The sequence below is a fragment of the Humulus lupulus genome, chromosome 5, assembly GCF_963169125.1.
Source record: "Humulus lupulus chromosome 5, drHumLupu1.1, whole genome shotgun sequence".
In the NCBI taxonomy this organism is placed as follows: domain Eukaryota; kingdom Viridiplantae; phylum Streptophyta; class Magnoliopsida; order Rosales; family Cannabaceae; genus Humulus; species Humulus lupulus.
Window position 1 is genome coordinate 199,761,538 of NC_084797.1, and position 21,761 is coordinate 199,783,298.

General features: G+C 33.8%; 1 protein-coding gene and 1 non-coding gene across 2 annotated transcripts; one reads left to right on the plus strand and one right to left on the minus strand.

The window, feature by feature from the left end:
• Positions 1-7,199: 7,199 nt before the first annotated feature.
• On the plus strand, positions 7,200-14,825 carry LOC133778036 (SNF2 domain-containing protein CLASSY 4-like). The gene is made up of 7 exons (XM_062217848.1): positions 7,200-7,327; positions 7,455-7,589; positions 9,346-9,458; positions 9,606-10,862; positions 11,367-11,519; positions 12,357-14,266; positions 14,498-14,825. Exons 4-6 carry the CDS (start codon positions 9,624-9,626, stop codon positions 14,202-14,204), a joined length of 3,240 nt encoding a protein of 1,079 aa, XP_062073832.1. The 5' UTR covers positions 7,200-7,327; positions 7,455-7,589; positions 9,346-9,458; positions 9,606-9,623; the 3' UTR covers positions 14,205-14,266; positions 14,498-14,825.
• Positions 14,826-16,543: 1,718 nt separating this feature from the next.
• On the minus strand, positions 16,544-16,616 carry TRNAE-CUC (transfer RNA glutamic acid (anticodon CUC)). The gene has a single exon. It is a non-coding gene; the product is annotated as a tRNA-Glu (tRNA).
• Between the last annotated feature and the right edge of the window lie 5,145 nt (positions 16,617-21,761).

The following is a 21,761-nucleotide window of genomic DNA, read 5'->3' on the forward strand; positions in this document are numbered from 1 at the left end:
CTTGTTGGTGGAGGTGGTGTAGCTCTTCGGACATCTGAAACAAAATCAAGCAGTTAACGCCTTGACCAGAAGAAAGGTAAGCCAAAACGAGAACCCCTAAGACTAATACTCGGGGAGTGGAGGAGAAAGAAATCTAAGGGACTGGGGTGTCCTCAGAACCAACGGATTGGGGCTGGAGAACACCAGCGAAGTTCATGAACTTTGTTGAAATCTGGAAATGTTACAGATTCCGATCGAATGTCCAGAAACGTGAAAAATCTCATAAAGTGCAGAATATGCCTTTTTGACCATTTTAAACATCAAAATGGGCAAAAAAATAACTAAAAAAAGGTCAAAAATACCTCTAGATGCCAGAAATGTCAAAGTCCTAAGCATGCAACTACACACTCAGCAAACCAGAACATAAAGCAAGAACGAGGAAGACATAATTACGCGATATAAAGCGCCTGTAGGTGTTGTGTCGTGTGCGAACTCAGAAATATCTTCTTGTTGTTCGACCAAAAGAATGATGATTCCCCCCAGCTGTCCAGGTCATTGGAAACGCAAGAACTAGTGAAGATTTTGGGGATTGAAAGTGATGAAGATTTCAAATGGCCAAAGTGAATATGTGAGAGGTGGTTCTCGAGTTTTATACCCAAAGAGCTTGAGGTGGAAGCAACTCAACCCCGACCGTTGATCACCTACGAAGTAGGCACTCGAGCGTGATCCATCAGTCACGATTATCAAGGCACGGATTGCGATCATTAGCATGGGAAAATGAAGCCTCGGATAAAGGGCGAAAGGACACTTCAAGTACGGATTGGACGTCTTGGGCATGGAATGGACTCCTCATTAATTACATGATTGATGGGAACAACAATAGGGAGTCAGCACGTGGCTTTACCTTTTTCGAGTATGACGTCATGAAGAGCCCAAGAGTCACATCTCGAAGAGCCTTGGAATTAGTCCTCTCAAACTAAGTCTTCACTGTCCGAGGACAAGTGAAGACTTGGGGGGCAAATGTTGTACGTATTTTCATCATTGGACACGTGATAATCATTAGAGAAGTAATTAAGCCCCCCAGAGATAGTACAGTTTTGTAGAGCTTGCCCAGAGCTTCTCGGAGTGTAGCCTTCTCCTAGTAAGTCGTGATCCATTTTTAGGCGTGGATGTCTCCAAGTAAGGCCACGTTCCGAAGACCACCCTAGTTGTCCTCCCACCTTCTTGACCCGATAGTCCTACAGGTCTAGGACTTTTGTTATCAGGCCTGGAGAGAGCGCCATGTGTCAATCACTATAGCCTTGGGCCACCACAAGATCGTCTGACAGATTTTTGGGTGTCTTGAGTAGTGGTGTGGAGTTCTTACACTCGATAATCAGTGTTTCCCACAACACCCTTGACATAAGAAAACATGCAGCTACATTCTGACAGCGTTAGGGACATGCCTCCAGTGAAAGAGTGGGCTACAACTCGCGAATTTGGCCCCGTGCAATCTGTATGGGCCCACCGCTACTTTTTCCATAGAAATGTATTTTAATTAGGCTTTTAATCCCGCTCATGTGTGAATATTCTTGTAATAACTCCTCATTAAGAGAGTTAATGACCCTCAACCTCTATAAATAAGGCTAGGGTACCATTGTAAAATAGTTCACAACTTCTTGTACTCAAAGCCCTCTATACGCTGCCTAAGAGAACCTTCATTGAAGCTTGTCATCACAAGCTTCAAGAACACTAATATTAAAGACTCGTGAACTATGGTTGTTTTATAACTCGAACCACATAAAATCTCAGTGTTAATCTTCTTTATTTTCTTTAAGTTATGTTATTAAGTTGATAGCGAAAAAGACTGTCAATAATACAACTTTAGAGGCTTGGTTCAAACCCTTATAAATAAAATCTTTGTTTGTTTTTTTTTTCTAAACTAGATTTTGGTCAATATATCTTTGAATATACCTTAGAAACCCCTAGTTTTATTTCAATTAATGATTTTTTACTATTTGTGGAATATTTGACATATATTAATTAAATAAAGTTAATAATTAAATAATAATTTGTAATCCTCAAAGCTAGTGGTAGATTGGATGGCGACAAATTACAATGTCGATAAACGATCAACATTGGAGCTGGAGAAGGTGTAAGGGGTTGGGTAAGACATGAATCAGGCAATGTCGAGAAAGACGCGATAGTAGGATAGTTATGCGACATCAATCAAGGCAAGGCAAGAGAGTTGTGCAATGGCAGGTGAGGCTTGAAAAGGCGTGAGGCAAGCTTTGGGCGACAAAACATCAGGGTCAAAGAAGATGCCAGGTAGTGACCTTGGGTTATGGTTTTGTTTCAACTTTTAATTTTGTTCATTTAGTAAGAATGGTTTTGATTTTTTATTTTTTTTAATGAGTTGTCATTTTGATTCACAAATCTGAAATAAATACATAAATGAAACATTACAAAACAATTAACTTGTGCAATTAATTATTGTGTTTGTGTGATTTGGATACGAGTTTGTGTTAAAGAACATAAGTTATGCATTTGAGGTTTGGACACAAATATGAATATGAACATATTATTGATGGTTGGTTTGAATGAAAGTTTTTGTTTCTAAATAATATATTTGAAGAACACGAGCTAATGATTTTGAGTTTTGAACATAAACATATGAAATTTTTTCTTTGATTCGAACATAAAAGTTGATTTTGCTGTTAATTTAATTGAAAATTACTTTAATGATTTTTAATTTATTTTTAGATTTTGTTGGATAGTAATTTGACCAAGGCCATGCGTTGCGATGGCAAGCCGGCTAAGGCCACCTGCCGAGAATAAAACAATGCTTGTGAGAACAATGTGAGTATACCTGCATTAACCTATTTATAGGACCAACTTAAGAGAAGAATAAGAAGCGGGAAGGCCAAATCCTTATTCTCACATCTGGACCCTCAACGAAGGACTTACAAGAACATGAACAAATCTTTGTTGTTGCGAGAAAGCGATTGCTCCATGAGAATAGAAGTGGTCTTTTAAAAAAATATACAACAAAACACGTGTCAAATCCCTGAAATCCCGCTGATACTGAGCAAAGTGTACAACCACTGCTACCACAATGTCGCCTCGAAAGACTGTGTAAGAATCATAGCTCGACCACCATTACTTTGTGCAAACCTACAACATAATCATGATGTCAAAATAGAGAAATGAATATTTCTCCTTTTGTATATTTCTCATATAACATGAATAAATATTTATGTAATTATGTGTTCAAGAAATCCCTATAAAATGGACTTGTAATGCACTTAGGAAGAGGTTCACGAACATCGTATCAAACACACTGAATTGAATTCAGAAACCTATTATCTTTGCTCTTCTTGAGAATTTCTCTATTGTTTTCCTTACTTTTTACCGTTTCATCTGTTTTGCTTAATTTTGCCTTGCTTACTCTTTTATAAATCTAGTTTATCATTTAATCATCTATTTTTACATATAGCAAATTTAGTTAACGATTAATTAAATGATTATTAATGATAATTTACTTTTTATATCAATTGGACTCTTATGGCATCTTATTTAATAATTAAGAGATTGGCTACTAAGCTAAATATTCTTTTTTTATTTAATTATAATCTTAGTTATTTCTATACGTCTTTCTACAATACATTATTATACACATTTATATTAAAAATATTTATAATTATTAAAATTTTACAATTATTTTAATTATAGAACTATAAAAACTTAAAAATATATTAAATTTTTATTATTATTTTAATTTGAATATAATTCACAAATAAATATTTATTGATATTGTTAATGTCAAAATATCATACTTAGTTTAGATTTTTTATCATTTCTGGATTTCGAACTAGACTATTCGTGCTTATGTCTTATGTCCTATTTTTGTGCTTGACATCTAAGCTCGACATGATCCACAACATCATGTTGTATGGTATTTGTATCATACTTTTATCATGTCAAAAAAATCTAACTTACATTTGCGGTTGAAATTGAAGCACAATTATAAATATTATATTAAATATAATATTTTTATTTTATTTTTTCCGACCAAATTTAACACTATTTATGAAGGAAAATTTACAAAAATACATAATATTTAAAAAAAATTAAAATACTTAATATGGAAAAAATTACAAAAATATAAAAGGGCATAATTGTAAATACAAATTTTTTTTTTTTTGTAAATAAAGTTCACAAATTTATAACAACACAGTTTTATTGTAACCAAAATTTACAAATTTGTAACTACCGATTGTAAATGTGTAACTATATGTTACAATTTTGTAAACAACATTTATAGACTAAATAAAAAATTGTAACTAAAGATAATAAAAATGTTACAAACTATTATTCATATTTTGTAATTTTTGTAAAATTAATATTTTCTAAATATTTTTTTAAATTTACAATGGCAATTTTTCTATTTATGAATAGATGGTTAATTGAGATGTATAACGTTATATTATATATTTATTTATTAAAAAAACCTTGAAATTGTAACAAATTTGTTAACCTTGAGGTGTCTTTGCTAATTATTGCTTATAGCTTTTAATGTGGTTGGAAGCTCGCTGTTCCCCATTGACAAATGACAATCATCGATGATGAATGATCGGCCAAATTTTTAATTCTCCATTGCCTGCGAGAGCAATTTGATCAGTCTTTGAAATTATTCGAAAAGAACTTATTTTTTTGAGGTAGATGCTTATTTATTTTTTCTGACACAACTAACATAGTATTAACAATCAATTAGCGCATCCTTCTAGGACTTTAAAATTGGAACACAACAAATAAGGTTAAGAGCTAACGATTAGCTTCAACTCTAAAACGAATGAAAATGAGAAAAGGGGAAACTGAAGGTCAATCATAAAAATCGGATTAGACATTTCAATTACATTTTGGAGTGTATAACCAAAAACAAAATGCCCAATTTCAAAAATGAAAAACCAGAGAGTTTTCGTGTGCTTATACAAAATAAAAGAGAAATTTTATGTAACTAGGGGAGATTTTTTAATATACTAATATAAGTTATTATTAGGGGTGAGCACGGTGTGGTTTGGGCGGTTTGAACACTTTTTAATACACCACGCCACAAGTGCGGTTTAGTAACTAGAACACACAATGCGCTGTGATTTGGTTGCACCAAACCGACCAAACCAAACCATTTTTTGCAGTGTGGTTTGGGCGGTTTTCCACGGTTTGTGTTAAAAAATGTCATAACAAAATTTAAATTTTTTAAAAAATACTAAATCCTTAGTTCATAACAAATCATTAATAAATTCTAAACAACATCACAAGTTATCAATTAAGTTCAGTGAAACACAAAAAAAAAATATACAAATCTCCCATATTGGGTAACTATAAAAAATGGTATATATGTAAAGTTTATTTTTTTTTAATATATTTGTAAGTATGCGGTGCGGTGCGGTGCAAACCAAAATTTCACACCGCCAAACCACGCATCGTACCGCACCGCACGGTTTAGCTCAAATACAAACCATATCGAACCATTACACTTTTGACACCATGGTTTGCGGTGTAGTATGGTGCGGTGAGGTCGGTCACCGCGGTTTGTCGGTTTAGATGCTCACCCCTAGTTATTATCTCAAATATAGGACAATTTTAATTTTTTAGACAAAAATACTTATAACATTCAAAGACTCATTTTCGTTTTCAATCCAAACTCTATCTCTCTAACATATTTCATTTTCTCACGTTCTCACTCTCTCTCTCTCATTCGAATTGTGTAGATCTCGAAAAAATACCAAAATTAAAAAAAAATCATATAAAACAGATATTTGAGTGAAAAAATATGAAATTATAAAATTTTCGTCAAATTTCAGTACAGAGCATCGATTTTGCATCGAAAAAGCATAGCATTGGCAAAAAATCAAGTTTTCATGATTACATCGCAACAACATGGAAATACTATCGATTTTACATCGAAACACCATCAATTTTGCATCGAAAAAACATCGTTTTGGCCAAAAAAACAAGTTTTTATGATTGCATCGAAAAGCATCGTTTTGGCCAAAAATCAAATTTTCATGATTGCATCGTAACCGCATCGATGCACTATCATTTTTGCATCGAAACACTATCGATGCACCATCGATTTTGCATTGAAAAAGAATCGTTTTGGTGAAAAACAAGTTTTCATGTTTGCATCGCAAGAACATCAAAACATCATTGATTTTGTATCGAAATTGCATCGTTTTTGCCAAAAATAAGTTTCATGATTGCATCATAAGAGCATCAAAATTGCATCGAAAATGCATCGTGTTGATGCAATTTAGATGCTTTTTTATGGGGTTTCGATGCAATTTTGATGCAAAATCGATGGTATTTCGATGCTCTTGTGATGGAATCATAAAAACTTGTTTTTTTGGCCAAAATGATGACTTTTCGATGCAAAATCGATGGTGTTTCGATGCCAAATCGATGGTATTTCGATGCAAAATCAATGGTGCATCGATGATGTTTCGATGTAATCATGAAAATTTGATTTTTGTCCAAAACGATGCTTTTTCGATGTAATTTCGATGCTCTGCACTGAAATTTGATGAAAACTTTGGAGTTGATATTTTTTCACTCAAATATCAATTTCAAGTGATTTTTTTTTAATTTTGGTATTTTTTCAAGATCTACAATATTAGAATGTTAAAGAGAGTGAGAGAATAAAAGATGTTAGAGAGAAAAAGTTTGAATTGAGAGAAAAAATAAGTGTTTGAATGTTATGGATATTTTTTTCTAAAAAATTAAAATTGTTATATATTTGGGATAGTAAATTTTTACTAAGTTATTATGTTAACATGAAATTTCCCAAATAAAAAGACTTGAGGATGAAGATGATATTGATTCTTTTAGGCTCATCATTTTTTGAAACAAAATAAACGGTTGAGGTGATAACATTGAGATATATAGCTTCGTTCGTACCACATATATCCCAAAGGTTATTATAATTAATTTTAAAACATTTTTCCTCTTATTAAACATGTAAAAAGAATTTGCATTATTATTGTTCATATAATAATCCAAAAAGCTATTGTTTTGGGGCAATAAATGAGAATGCGCGTAGGTTTTTCTTTTAAAACTTTAGCCCCAAGAAAAGGCCATTTCGGTTTTTTTGGGTGAAATTATCGTAACTCCCAGGCCCCAGCCCAGCCTACTAGCCAGCCCTAGCCTAAATTCTAAAACCCCCCATTGCTTTTGGTTTTTATTTCAGTTTATTCAGTGACCATTTTATACACTCCACCCTCCTCTTCTCTCTAGTCTCTCCCACCACCTCAACCCATTCATTATTCAACCATTGTCTGTCTCTTTCGAATTCTGAGACCAATTTTCCAAGGTATTTTTCTGTTGCTTCACCAAATTTCTATTGTGTGTCTCTCAAAATTCAAATCACATTTTCATTTTTATCTATTTTGCTCACTTTGTTAGCCATGGTTTCTCTGACTTGCTTGTGATGTGAATAGGGCTGTTTTGACAGATGAGATTTTAGAAAAAAAGTTTCTGAAGGAGATCAGTTTGGGATCAGAAAATCTTGGTGGGTATGTCAATGGCAAGTGGAGTGGACCATTGAGCTGACTGTCGATCCTTCTAACAACCAGGTTTTTCTTTTTTAATGATTTCTTTTTTGGACGATCATTTTCTCAATCTATTAATGTTGTAAAATTGTTTGATTATCTTTGTTGACCAGTTTAGGAATACCTTAAAACATATTAATTTACATAACCGCATAAATTAATAACAAGACCATCATCAACTTTAGTGAAACTTTTTAGATTTTTAATTTATCATTCTTTAATTTTAAACCTAAATTTAAATTTTAATACTTTAAGTAGGAATATGAACATAACTGCATAACTGCATGGATTACGTTTTATGGAAAATCCAACAATTTTCCAACAATTTTATGGAAAATTACGTTTTGGATTTTCTAGATTTTTTTGGATTAACACTATAATTGTTAAGCAAACATTCCAAGTTTCAAATCCAAGGCCCTTTCATTTACTTTTCTTTATATAATGCAAATTACACCCAATATGACTTCTTTTTTTGCTGTCTATATACCATGTAAATATGTATGTACATATTGGTCAAAATGTGGTAAAAAAAAGCATATACTACGTAAATTTCATTAAAAAAATTCAGTTATAACTTTTGCTTTTAATTTGAAAAAATAAATTCTAAATGATATTGAATCATGAGAAATGCTAAATATAATTTATATTATATTTTTATAGATCAACGAAAAATAATGATACATGGATTCTACTAATAATTTGAAAATATATTAAAATATAAAAAATTGAATAATATATCTATATTCATGTATGGATGAAAAAAAGTATAGAAGAGAGTATAAATGTAAGAGATAATTTACTTACACTCATCTTGAATAGTTTATGTGTAATGTCTCACATCCACGTCACTATGACTGTTTCCTGTAATGATTCTGCAAACCTCACTCGCACGTTTCTTGGGAAGTTCACTCATCATAAGAAGATGCATCTTGTTGGCATAGGTAGTACTAATCAATCTATTGAATCATTCTTCAATTATGTAGTCCCATAAGAAGATGCATCTTGTTCACTCAGATTTTCCCCGAGCGATATGGCATTGCATAGTTTTTTACCCGATCTTTCTCCTGTCAATCATGAGATTCTGACTATCACATCATGGCAATCAATAAATTTAAAATTATCCCTTTTCAAAAACAAATAAATAAATAAATTTAAAACTATCATCAAGTCAAAATAAGGCTTATGTGTATAGTTTTATTCCTCAACATTTATTGCTTTGATTAAGCTTCCTCAAACAAAGAAAAAAGAATTTGTCAAAAAAAAAAGAAATTTTATTTGACTTTCCCTAAAATATATGTTTTTACCATATTTAAACAATTTTTATTTTTTTGGACCGGAATAAACAAATTTTAGTCTAAAATGAGTAAATATGAAACATTAAATCTAATACAATATCGAATTAATCTACTAAAATTATAATATAAATTAATAATAAAAAAATCTAAAATAAGGATTCGTAATTAAAAGTTAAAAAACTTATTTGGAATAATATTATTAAAAGAAAAAAAATGTGATAAATAAGGGAGGAGAAGAGGTACAGTAATTTCTCTCTTAATTACCGGAAAAAGTAACAGTGTACTGTTCAGTGATACCTGGTCCTATGTTATTCTTTCTGTTTTCAAATCATGACTTTTTATTTTTTAAATAATTATTTTTCTAAAAATTAAAAATCTGATTACTTTTGGTAGAAGAAATTGGAAAAACAATTACCTATTATTTATTATTATTTCGGTTTTTTAGTTTTAACTCTGTTTTTATTGGTGCTGTATGTATAAAGAAGACTAAACGACAGTCCTCTTTTCCAGTATCTGTGCATGCACAAACTTCGCGCTCTTTTGCTTCTCTCCTCTTTTGACCCAAATCCGCCATTGTCGTCCTTGTACTTGGTAACTGGTAAGCTTATTTTACTTTTTAATGTATTTTCTCATCTGGGTTGCTCTCTTCCTTCTCTTTCCTTTGAATTTGGGTTTCCGTTTTATTTTTCTTTTCTATTCTGATAGAGTGAGTCGTTTTTCTGGGTCTTTTTGGATTGGCAAAAAGGTTTAATCTTGCTGGGCGATGGATTTCTCTAATCCCGTGTGTAGAAGAACTCGGTCTAAAACAGAGGAGTTTTATAGGACCTTGTCAAAGCCGAGGAAGAGGGAGAGGGGGAGTAGCAGTAACGTGAGTCCTGGTGCATCCACTGAAATACAGATTAAAGTGGAGAATGAGGATTTGGGTAGTGATTCTGGGGTTGTCTTTGTTGACGAAGATGACGCCGGTGTTGGATTAGAATCCAGAAAGGTGGCTTCTCAGTCTCAGGATGATTTTATGGAGAAGAATGGAACAAGAGACAACCCTTGTTGCATTGATGAAGACGATGACGACGACGAAGACGATGATGAACACAAATGCAACAGTGACAGTGAGTTTTTGCTTTCATCTGAGGACAATGATGATGATGGCGATGATAGTGACGACAGCTCGGACTGCCCTTACGACATTGATGAAGATAAGGAAGAGCGGCATTGGCGTAAAAGAAGGAAAAATAGGGATTTTGAGATGACTGGCGAGAGTGGAGAGTTGTTACGTGGTGTTTGGAGAAGAACCGGGTCTGGGGAAAGGTATGGTGAGTTTAGAAGTGAGAAGAAAAGTAGTAATGAAAATGATTGGTGTGAATTAACTGGCAAAGTTTTTGAGAGGAGGAAGGAGAATGAGAAAGTGCCAAGTGGGGAGACTTCGCTTAGTGGAAGTGATGTTGAGGGATATGGGGTTTCAGAGGAGTCTTTTTCTGGGTTAAAGGAGGCAAATGGGGGCAAATCTGCTCAAAAGAGTTGTTCTGTGGCTAAAAGAACCGGATTGGGGTCTTATTCAAGACCTGCAAAAGAGAAGGTTGGAGATGGAACCGTACTTCAACCTTTTTGCATTGACGAGAATAGTGATGATGGTGTTGTTGACTATGAAGACGATCTGGAAGAAGAAATACCAGAAGTGTTAAGTGTCAACAAGAAGCAGGTGTTCAGGAAGAGATGGAGATCTGCCAAGAGTGGAGAAAAGAATCTAGATGTGACGGGGATTCTTTTGGATTCCATTACAGAGAGAACAACTTTACAGGTTCCTCATGGGAATGAGACTCCTGTAGGAGATGATAATCTGCCACCAAATGAAAAGTATGAAAAGCTTCCTCTGAAGTTCTTCTTTGGAGATGAGCCAAAGAAAATAGAGAAATCTGCGTGTGAGCTAGAATTGGATCAACTTTGGGATGAACTAAACCTAGGTTTAGCCGCTGGGGAGATTGGTTCCTGGCCTGGTGATATGGTAGGTTAATGTTACATATTTTACCACATGAACATTTTTTTTTCTTTTATATTTTTGTTTTTACTGAAATTCATCATAACATAAGCATAAGGATAAGCATTTTCCTTGAAAGTTTTTATCCGACTGGGTTGGTAATTTTGTTCATGTCTATTGAAGCAAAACAGTTAGTTGACTATGATAGAGTTAGTGTCCTAGTGACTGATTGTTATTTCAGTTCTGTTCTGTTTTACTCAGTTTAGTTTCTCTTGTTTTCTTGTAACTAGAGTTGTGAGCTGTTATTGTAGTATGGTTAGTTAACCACTCTTTCTGTGTGTATAAATAGCTCATCCCTCTACTGGAATCAATACGAGTTCAAAAGCATTCATTCTCAACTTCTTCTATTGTTCTCACATTTTTGCTTTCTCTGTTTTCTTTCTGGTTTAGTTTTTATTAAGTATGTCGAGAAAGAGGAGTGTTTTCTCTTCAAATTAAGTGTTATTTGAGCTTTAATATTTTGATGTTCAGGAAGAAGATGAAGATGTTCTTTCGAGTGAAAGAGATATGGAGTCTCTTTGTAGTCGAGGCAAACATCAGTGGATTCTTGATGAACAAATCGGAGTTGTATGCACTCGCTGCTTGCATGTCCATGAGGAGATCCGGCATATTTTACCATCTTTTGTAAGTCGAGTAATTTTTTCATGTTTTGTGTTCATTTTTTAGTTTTTGACTGGGGCTGTTTACGGTATTCTTGTTGGTTATTTATGTATATCGAGTGATCTTACTATTGAGGGTTGATTTATTATTCTAATGTTTAATTTTGAACCCATGCTTGTAAGTTTTTGTTGAAGCTTGCTATAATTTTTTTTAGAATAGGCTTTCCATGTGCTTGTGTTTCCTGTTAATATGAGAAGTAAACGTTTGAGTAATTTCAACAATGATCTTCCAGTTGGACCTTTTAAACGTGTGTTAACCTTTTTGGTTAGTTTTAGTTTTATATATATTTTTACTTGATATCCATAATATTGTAGTAATTGTGATTTGTTGAATAAGATGTATGTTGCGGATCCATTTCCTAAGTAGCTGTACATAATGTTGTTTACATTATCATGTGCAGTATTTTTTAGATATATGGAGTGATACTTGATAATTATTTTCTCATTTTGGTACATAAATGATGGGCATTTAGATTGATAATGCTTCCTTTAAGGGAGGATGATTGTTGCAAATTTGGAGTATTTACTGAAACAAACATTTTAGATGCTAGTATATATGTATACTGGTATCTCTAAACCAGTCAGAGATTGAAGTTAAAAGACCTCATAACAATCATGGATCTGGTTAAATGGTTTTGTTGATTGTTGTGACTTTGTAACTTGAATTAGTTATGGCATAGACTTGGTTATACAATTTAAACCATCTACCTCTGCCTTTTTTATCATATGTGCTGATGAGCTTACTAGCATCGAATTGAATCTTCAGATTTTCTGACACAATTATATTGTCACTGCAATTCAGGAGAAAAATCCATGGGGACACTCAGATTCAAGAGACCTTGGCCCAAGAAACTGTTCTATCTTTGATAAACTTGGACAGAAAGACTATAATTGTGATTCACATTATGGCAATGGCTTCTCTGATCATGCTGAAACAGTCTGGGATTTCATTCCTGGTATCAAAGAGACCATGTATCCACATCAGCAAGAAGGCTTTGAGTTTATTTGGAAAAAAATAGCTGGCGGGATTCACCTTGAAGATCTCAAAGACAGGAGCATGGAGAACTCTAGTGGGGAAGGTTGCATAATTTCACATGCTCCTGGGACTGGAAAATCCCGCCTTACAATTGTCTTCTTGCAAAGTTACATGAAATTATACCCCAAGTGCCTGCCAGTCATTATAGCTCCTCGTAGCATGCTTCTTACCTGGGAAGAAGAGTTCCGGAAGTGGAAGGTTGATATTCCATTTCACAATTTTAACTCACTAGATTTATCAGGTAAAGAAGATGAGGTTGCTGCTCACTTTCTGAGAAAGAGTCGCCATGACCATGAAGCAATCCGGGCAGTGAAGTTGCTTTCATGGGCAAAGGGTGGTGCCATATTAGGCATCAGTTACCGTCTCTTTGAGAAACGTGCTACACAAGTAAATGACAGAGCTAAGCAAGTTGCCGAAATTCTTCTTAACCGCCCTAGTCTAGTGGTGCTTGATGAGGGACACACTCCCAGAAATAGTCAAAGTCTTATTTGGCAAGCTTTGTCACGACTTAAAACAATGAAGCGCATTGCTCTTTCTGGAACTCCTTTCCAAAATAACTTTGATGAATTATTCAACACATTCCGCCTGGTGAATCCGAAGTTTAGAGATGGAGATTCTTTGACTATGCACAACAGTGACAAAGAAGCAAGAAAAGAGTGGAGCTCATTGACAAAATCTGTTGAAAAAATGGATAATATCAGTGAGGAGTTAAGATCAATCATAGACTCTGTTGTCCACAGGCACGAAGGTAATGTCCTTGATAGCCTTCCTGGGTTGAAGGACTCTCTTGTGATACTAAAGCCATCACCATTGCAGAAGAACCTACTTCAGGTTATTCATGAAAGCATAAAGAGTCAGTTTATTCTGGATCGTGAAGAGTGTTTGGTTTCTATCCATCCTTCACTGTTCCTTAAGACTGAGACACCGGTACCACAAACAGTTGACAAGGATGAGTTAGACAGACTGAAGCTGAATCACCGTGCTGGTGTAAAGACAGAATTTCTAGTAGAACTGATTCGGCTTTGTGTATCTGTAAATGAGAAAGTACTGGTGTTCAGCCAATACCTTGACCCATTAAGCTTGGTGATGGAACAACTGAAATCTCATTTCAGCTGGAGCCAAAATGCTGAAATTTTCTATATGGATGGGAAAATGGATATTAAGCAGCGCCAGTCCTCAATTAATGCCTTCAACAATCCCTCTAGCAAAGTGAGGGTATTACTTGCTTCAACTAGAGCTTGTGCTGAAGGAATCAACCTTGTTGGGGCGTCAAGGGTTGTTTTGCTTGACCTCCTTTGGAACCCAGCTGTTGAGCGGCAAGCTATCTCGCGTGCATTTAGACTTGGACAGAAAAAATTTGTGTACATTTACAGACTCATTACATCTGGGACAAAGGAAAAGGATAAGTATAGTCGCCAGGCTGAGAAGGACAGAATGTCTAAGCTTGTATTTTCTTCATCAAACTGTGACAGTAATCCTCAGGAAACCCAAGTCAAAGAAGATAGAATTTTGGAAGAGATGGTCCAACATAAAAAACTTAAAAATATGTTTGAGGATACCTTGATTTGGAGAATAAAGCCAGTGGCATTCTCAACTTCAGGATATGATTTTTGAAGGGATATCAGTGGATGATGAATCTGTGTGTTTTGAAGTGTCTGATAGAAAAGCTTCATAAGGTATGTAGTATGTAGTTTTTTATTCAGAAATTTAAAAATTTCACATACAAATAATCGATTATTATTATGCCGTTACTTTTCTGCCTTTTCTTTAGTGCTTTTTTTTCTTTATGGTTTTTTATTTATCAGGCTTTCAACTTAGTTGGTTAAATTAGCTTACATTAGTTATGCACATTACTGCCTTTCTGCCTTGTTTCTGAAGTCGTCTATTGTTTGGTTTGTGCATTTCAGATATTCTTCGGTGAAACTTGGTCATACTAATCCTTTTGACTTTTGAGGGCTCAAGTGTTCGGTAATCTAACTTCATACTTGGATATAGCCATATATGTTTTTCTATTTTTGAGTATATACTACAGGAACTGTCTACAGCAAATATAGAGTCAGATTATACCCCAAGAATTGTAAATTTCAGGTGGTTCTAAAGATGCCATTTTATTTTGTTTATATCTTTTGTTTATGAACTGAAAGAACAGAAGCAATTGTTTTTTGGAAAACTCTTTCATTCTCAAAGAAAGTCACGAGAAGTTACTTACAAGTACTTTTGCGATTATTATCTTTATCTTATTTCTTTAACATTCTGGATATAGTCGGACAAACTCGTATCAGTGCTGCAAAATAACATGGTAACATCGGCAATAGAAGTTTGGGATCTTTATTAGCTTAACTCGCTTATTTGCCTCTGCTTATTTTACAGTTATACCCTTTTCTGTAGCTGCTTCATAAAGGTGTTATTGCATTTTACAGATTGAATTTTATTTTGTCTGTTTGTATATCTCGTCTCATCCGCTGTCTATCTCAGGAGCATTCATCAGCTTCTTGCCTCCTGTTTCACTTTCATGGGTGAAATGTGCTGTATTTACACCCTTTTATTACTTCAGTTTTATTTCAGATATACTGATTTTTGTTTGGTTATATGTTTTGTTCACATGTATAGGTCGGTGTGTCTGTATAATTATATGTTTGTTTTGTTTTGGAGTTATAGTGAGTGTCTATATGAATAATTAATTGTTGTCCTCTTTTCCATGTTTTATATTGTTCAAAACGTATAAAGAAAAGATGAAAATCATTAGGTTCTTTGTTTGTTTGTCTGAATGAGCGAGTTTAATTGGAAGCTTGTATATAATGTGTCCATGTGTATATGAAAGATGTATTTACACATGTAAATGAAGGCAAAGAAGTGAATACAACCTAAGTTTTACCTATCAAAAGAGAATTATTTAGTGTCTTTCAGTAATTATTTGCAAGTCACTTGAATCTTGTTGTGTTTGGGTTGATTTATTGTTTTATTTTTGTTTTTTCTTCTTCATTTTGTACAATGATTGGTGTCTGGGTAGTTGGGAATAGGACTAAATTTTGGAATTTTTATTGTATGTTGAATCCTATGCTTGATTTTGTATTAGAGCATGCAGTTCTCTGATATTGCTTATAATTTTATTATTTTTGCTTACCTAAGAATTTTGGCTGTGTGCTTGATGATTGTGTTCCACGATGAATGGATATCATATTTGTATTGTTTGATAGAAGTTTCAGTTTTGTATATTAAGGTTGGAATTTGTACTAATTTCAACAACAAAAATTGATGGTGGAAGTGGAATTAGTAAAGAAGATTACTGAGAAACAATCAAAAGAAAAACCTATGAAAATTGACCAGCTTAAGAAGAAAAATTGACCCTTTTCAATCTCAAACTAATCATATTTATTAATAAGTAAATGAAGGCAAAGAAGTGGAATAGAAAACTCCATGCTCTTCACGTGGCTGCTGCCCATTCTTTTTTTTTTGCTATCCTGTTTTTACACTCTTGAACTCCCTCACTAAAGCAGCGGTAGTACGACTCTATAACCATAACCTTTATTTAAGCTAGCTTTTGGGGGAAAGAAGGAACTCTGTTTTGGTGTTTTGTTTTCTTTCTGTCTCTAGATAAAACCCATTTTTGATATAACTTATCTTGGTGCAACATTTCTTTTGAAGGGACGCATAATCCGGTTGCTGAAAAGACTTGTGCAGCTCAAAATGTGTCTGTGATAACTCCCAAGCCCAACAAGGGCCAGCCGTAGTGAGTTGCTACACCATGACACCTACAAATAGTGTCCACGTTACACGTCCATAACTTGGCATCTTTTTTCACTCAGCAAAGAAAGCCCAAAAGCCTACCTTTTGACCATTCTCGTTCTTTCTCACTATTGTTAATTTCGCTATGAGATTCACTAAAACTATGAAGCAAATATGAATCATAAAAGCTTGATATAATGTTAAACAAGTAGGGAAAAATAAAAAAGTTCCGTTGCCGGGACTTGAACCCGGGTCTCTCGGGTGAGAGCCGAGTATCCTGACCAACTAGACTACAACGGATTTATGATAATGACACTTTATTTTTATTTATCTACATTAAAAAAATATAAGTTTATAAAGTTCTTCTTTCGGCTAAAGTAAAAAATAACGTGCCAACTATAAGAGCACTCACATTGGATGAGCTAAAATCTAAAATGTTTTATTCTTTATAATATAGAGAAAAAATAGTTAAGTAGCCTTCCATTGGATGATGTAAAGTTATATTTTTTTACCTAAATGAATAATATTTATTTATATGTAGTGAAATACTATCCATCAAGCTATAAATATTTTATTATTTTTTTATAAATTTTTGTATATATATGAGTGTGGTACTATTATGTTTAATTATTTTATTTCTTAAAATAAATAAAATATTTTTTAAAATATAATATATAAATAATGTAAAGAAGCAGATGTATAGTATAATGTAAAAGTTTTGAGGTAAATTATAAAAATGTATGTTTTTGTGATATGTTTTATAATACACTTTCTTTATAATATTTAGCTAAAACTCATAAAATTATCTTCCATCAGCTCCTTTATACATATATTTATAATAGCTATGCACAAACTCCAATTAATCCATATCTACATTTACATAACATTTACATATCCTTTATATAATATTTTAATATTTTTTTATAACTTTTCTCTCTCTATTTAGTATATATTTATTATTTTCTTTTTCTTTTTCAATTATTTTATTTTACTTTAAGTAATAAAATATGTTTAAAGATATAATATTTAAATGATGTAAAGAAATATATAGAGAAGCTGATATATGGTATAATGTAAAACTTAGAGGTAAAATAGAAAAATGTGTGTTTTGATGAGGTATTTTAAAGAATAGAGTAGAGTACCCAATGGGAGTGCTCTAAGATCGTTTAGATATTTAAATTAATTGAAATAATTTTTTTTTTCTTTGATTTAAACATAGATTTGATATATCTATCTATATAGTCAAATTTTCCTAGCATTTTTTATTTAAATATATATTACCAATCTAAAGGAAAAAGAAAAGCCAAGCAATTTTTATTTTTAAAAATTGAAAATCAAAAATGGGTATAAATATATATATATATATATGGAAAAGTTCTCAATGGTTATTACTCATACATGGGTACTTAGATAAATATGCAAATATGCTAACATGCCATGTAGATGACTTGGTACGTCAAATTACCAACAAGTAAAGATTCTTTTTTTTTGGCATAGATTCTTTTTTTTTGGTTTGCATTAATTTCATGAGAATAAAGACTTGTAATTCATATCATAACTGATGATCATTTATAAATCAATCTAAATCCTGAGTGTTCATGAACTCCTGTTCATGTTTATTAAATTTTTTGATTCATTCGTTAAGGTCTCTTCAAAGAATGAGGCTAATGACTTTTGTTTTGGAGATTTAATATTATGGATGGCTGGGAACATGTATCAACAATACGGAATCTAATCTTTCCTAACAGATCGTATGTTAGTTCCCTTAAGGGTTAATTCTGGAACTGAATGATTTTGAGCTCAAATCTATAATTAGATTATATATTAATTATTCACTAGTGAATTAATGGTACTTAAGAAATAAGAAGTAAATTAGAAATGTCAAATGGTAATACTCCCATTCTAATTTATGAACTAATTAATTAGATGGTTGAACTATTGTAAAATGGTTATATCAATGGACGACTTAAGAAAAAGATTTCTGTAAAAGTATATCTATAGCATAAAGAGTGCAATTCTGAATTTATAGTGGAGTAATATCATAATTAATAAATTAACTATTATAATTAAAGAGTTTAATTATTTAGTTTCAATTTATTGGAGCTTAATGTTATAGGTCCATGGTCCCCAAAATGGCTCAAACAATCACTGTCAAAGGCAAACACAAAAAATGGGCAAAAAGGACTTATGTGATAAGTAAAATATTTTTCTATGTATCAAACATAATTATTGTTTAATTATGTGTAATTAATTAATTAATTATTTAATTTAACAAAAATATAATTAATTTTGAATTAATTTATTTTTGGGATTTTTGGTATTTAAATAATAATAAAAAAATTGGGAAAAATCACATGCCATCACAGGCATGTGGTACACATGTGGCACAGTCCACATGCACTGTGCTACACACATAAGAGAGTATACTCAGTCTCTTGATTCCATAATTTTAGTTATTTAAATATTAAATAAATAATGAGATATTTTAATATGATTAAAATATTATTATTTAAACAAAAATTTGATAACTGATCAGTTATTTTGAATTTGTTTAAAATAACAAATATTTTAATATATTTGATATTATTAAATATTGGATATCATTTTTTCACAGAACGTAACTTTTCAGGGATAGAAAAATATCTAGGAATCTCTCTCAGAGAAAGAGAACAGTGACATAAACAAAAGTCATTGTTCTTCACAAAACCTAGGTCCAAAACTTTATCAGATCTCATGTGTTGAGAATATCTGATAAATAGTGTATTGCCTATCATTTGTATAGCGAACCCACACTCGTTCTTTGTGTGCCTAAGAACATTTTGGAAGATCTTGGTGTGAGATCTCGATGATTTAGCCATACGAAAAGATAGCAGCAAGGAAGGACCTGAGGTAATTTTTCTATTCATGTCCTTGATTCAATATATATATATGCATGTGAAGAAGTAGATCTAGAAATCTAATGGGATTAATCTAACAATTTGATTGTTGTTCCGCTGCGCATAATCTCTGATTTGATCAATAAAAACCAACAGATACATCTTCGTGGTGCCTGGATGCAAAGAGTAAGGTGTAATATGAGATTCATCCAGAATCTCTAGTCTCAAAGCAGTGTCTAACGGAGCACATATCCGCCCCTTGTATCTCAACAAGCCCAAATCAAACACTGTATAATCTCTGGATGCTCTAGCCAAAATATCCTCTCTGATCTTGATCAGCTGTGGATCACTCAACTGACCCTCTTGGATTCTCTCTAACAGTGTAGACTGTAGCATAATATTAGCCAACTGGTCCACCAGAAACTCTATACCAGCTCTGGTCATATCATCTACTAACTCTCTGGCTATCAGCCTCATACCATAAATCTGTCCCGGACCCTTCTGGCTTAAAGCATCTGCTACTACGTTGGCTTTTCCTGGATGAAACAAAATCTCACAGTCATAATCTTTTACTAACTCCAGCCAACGCCTTTGTCTCATATTCAAATCTTTCTGGGTGAAGAAGTATTTTAGGCTCTTGTGGTCTGTATAGATCTCACACTTCTCTCCATAAAGATAATGCCTCCATATCTTTAAAGCAAAGACCACAGCCGCCAACTCTAAATCATGAGTGGGATATCTCTTTTCATACTCCTTCAACTGACGAGAGGCATAAGCAATTACCTTCTATGATTGCATCAGAACATAGCCCAAACCCTGATGAGAAGCATCACAATAAATCACAAACTTCTCCTGACCTGTTAGAAGACTCAGAATCGGAGCTGTAATCAATCTCTGCTTCAGTTCCTGGAAGTTGTTCTCACATTTATCTGACCGCACAAATTTCAGAATCATACGTGTCAGCTCAGTCAATGAAGTAGCAATATTTGAGAACCCTTCCACGAAACGCCTATAATAACCTGCCAATCCAAGAAAACTTCTAACCTCATAAGCATTCTTTGGCCTTGGCGAATCTCTGACCGCTTCAATCTTTGCTGGATCTACCTTAATCCCCACCTTACTGACAACGTGCCCAAGAAAGGATACCTGAGATAACCAAAACTCACATTTCTTGAATTTGGCAAACAATCTGTGTTCCCTCAGTCTCTGTAGAGCCAACCTCAGATGCTGCTCATGCTCTGACTCAGACTAAGAATATACCAGAATATCATCGATGAAGACGATCACAAACTGGTCCAGATAATCCTTGAACACTATGTTCATCAGATCCATAAAAGCAGCATGGGCATTAGTCAATCCAAAAGACATTACTAAGAACTCATAATGCCCATACCTGGTATGAAAAGCAGTCTTCGGTATATCTCCCTCCTTGACCCTCAACTGATGATAACCAGAACGAAGGTCAATCTTTGAGAATACCTTATTACCTTGCAACTGATCAAACAAATCATCTATCCTTGGCAAAGGATACTTATTCTTAATTGTCAGCTTATTCAGTTCTCTGTAATCAATGCACATTCTCAAAGAACCATCCTTCTTCTTTACAAACAGAACTGGCGCACCCCAAGATGAGAAACTAGGTCTGATAAAACCCAAATCCAACAGTTCCTGCAACTGTACTTTCAACTTAGCTGGGGCCATTCTGTAAGGTGCTCTAGACACTGGCTCCGTCCCTGGTGTCAGTTATATCACGAACTCAATCTCTCTGTGTGATGGCAACCCTAGCAAATCTTCTGGAAACACGTCCAGGAATTCACAAACAAGTCTAGTCTCTTCTAGTCTCACTAACACGACCTGAGTGGTATCAACCACACTAGCTAAGAATCCAATGCAACCTCCTTGCAATAAATCCCTAGCCCTCAATACAGAAATCATAGGTATACGAGATCCATGCACAGTACCAACAAACACAAAAGGATCCTCACCTTCAAGCTTAAAGGTGACCATCTTCCTTCTGCAATCAATGGTTGCCCCATACTTTGCCAACCAATCCATACCCAATATCATATCGAAGTCGATCATAACCAACTCTATCAAATCCACCGACAACTATCTGCCCTCCACTGTCACTGGCAAAGATATGACCCATCTCCTGGATACCACTAACTCTCCAGTGGGTAACAAAGTTCCAAACCCCACAGCATAAAAATCATAGGGTCTACACAGTCTATCAATAATACTACTAGAAACAAAAGAGTGTGTAGCACCAGAATCAATCAATACATTATAAGGGGTTCCAGCACTAAGAAGCTGACCTGTAACTACTGAGGGAGAAGCCTCAGCTTCTGCTTGTGTCAACGCAAACACTCAAGCTGGGGCTGAGCTGTCCGCTTTCCTGGGTTCTTCCTTTTTGGCCTTAGGGCAATCCTTTCTAAGATGACCCACTGCTCCACATGAGAATCAGGCCCTTGCCCTACACTCTCCCAAATGATGCCTCTTGCATCTAGGGCATTCAGGATAAGACTTCCAGGCTTCATTACCACCTGGACGACCCATAGAAATACCACGA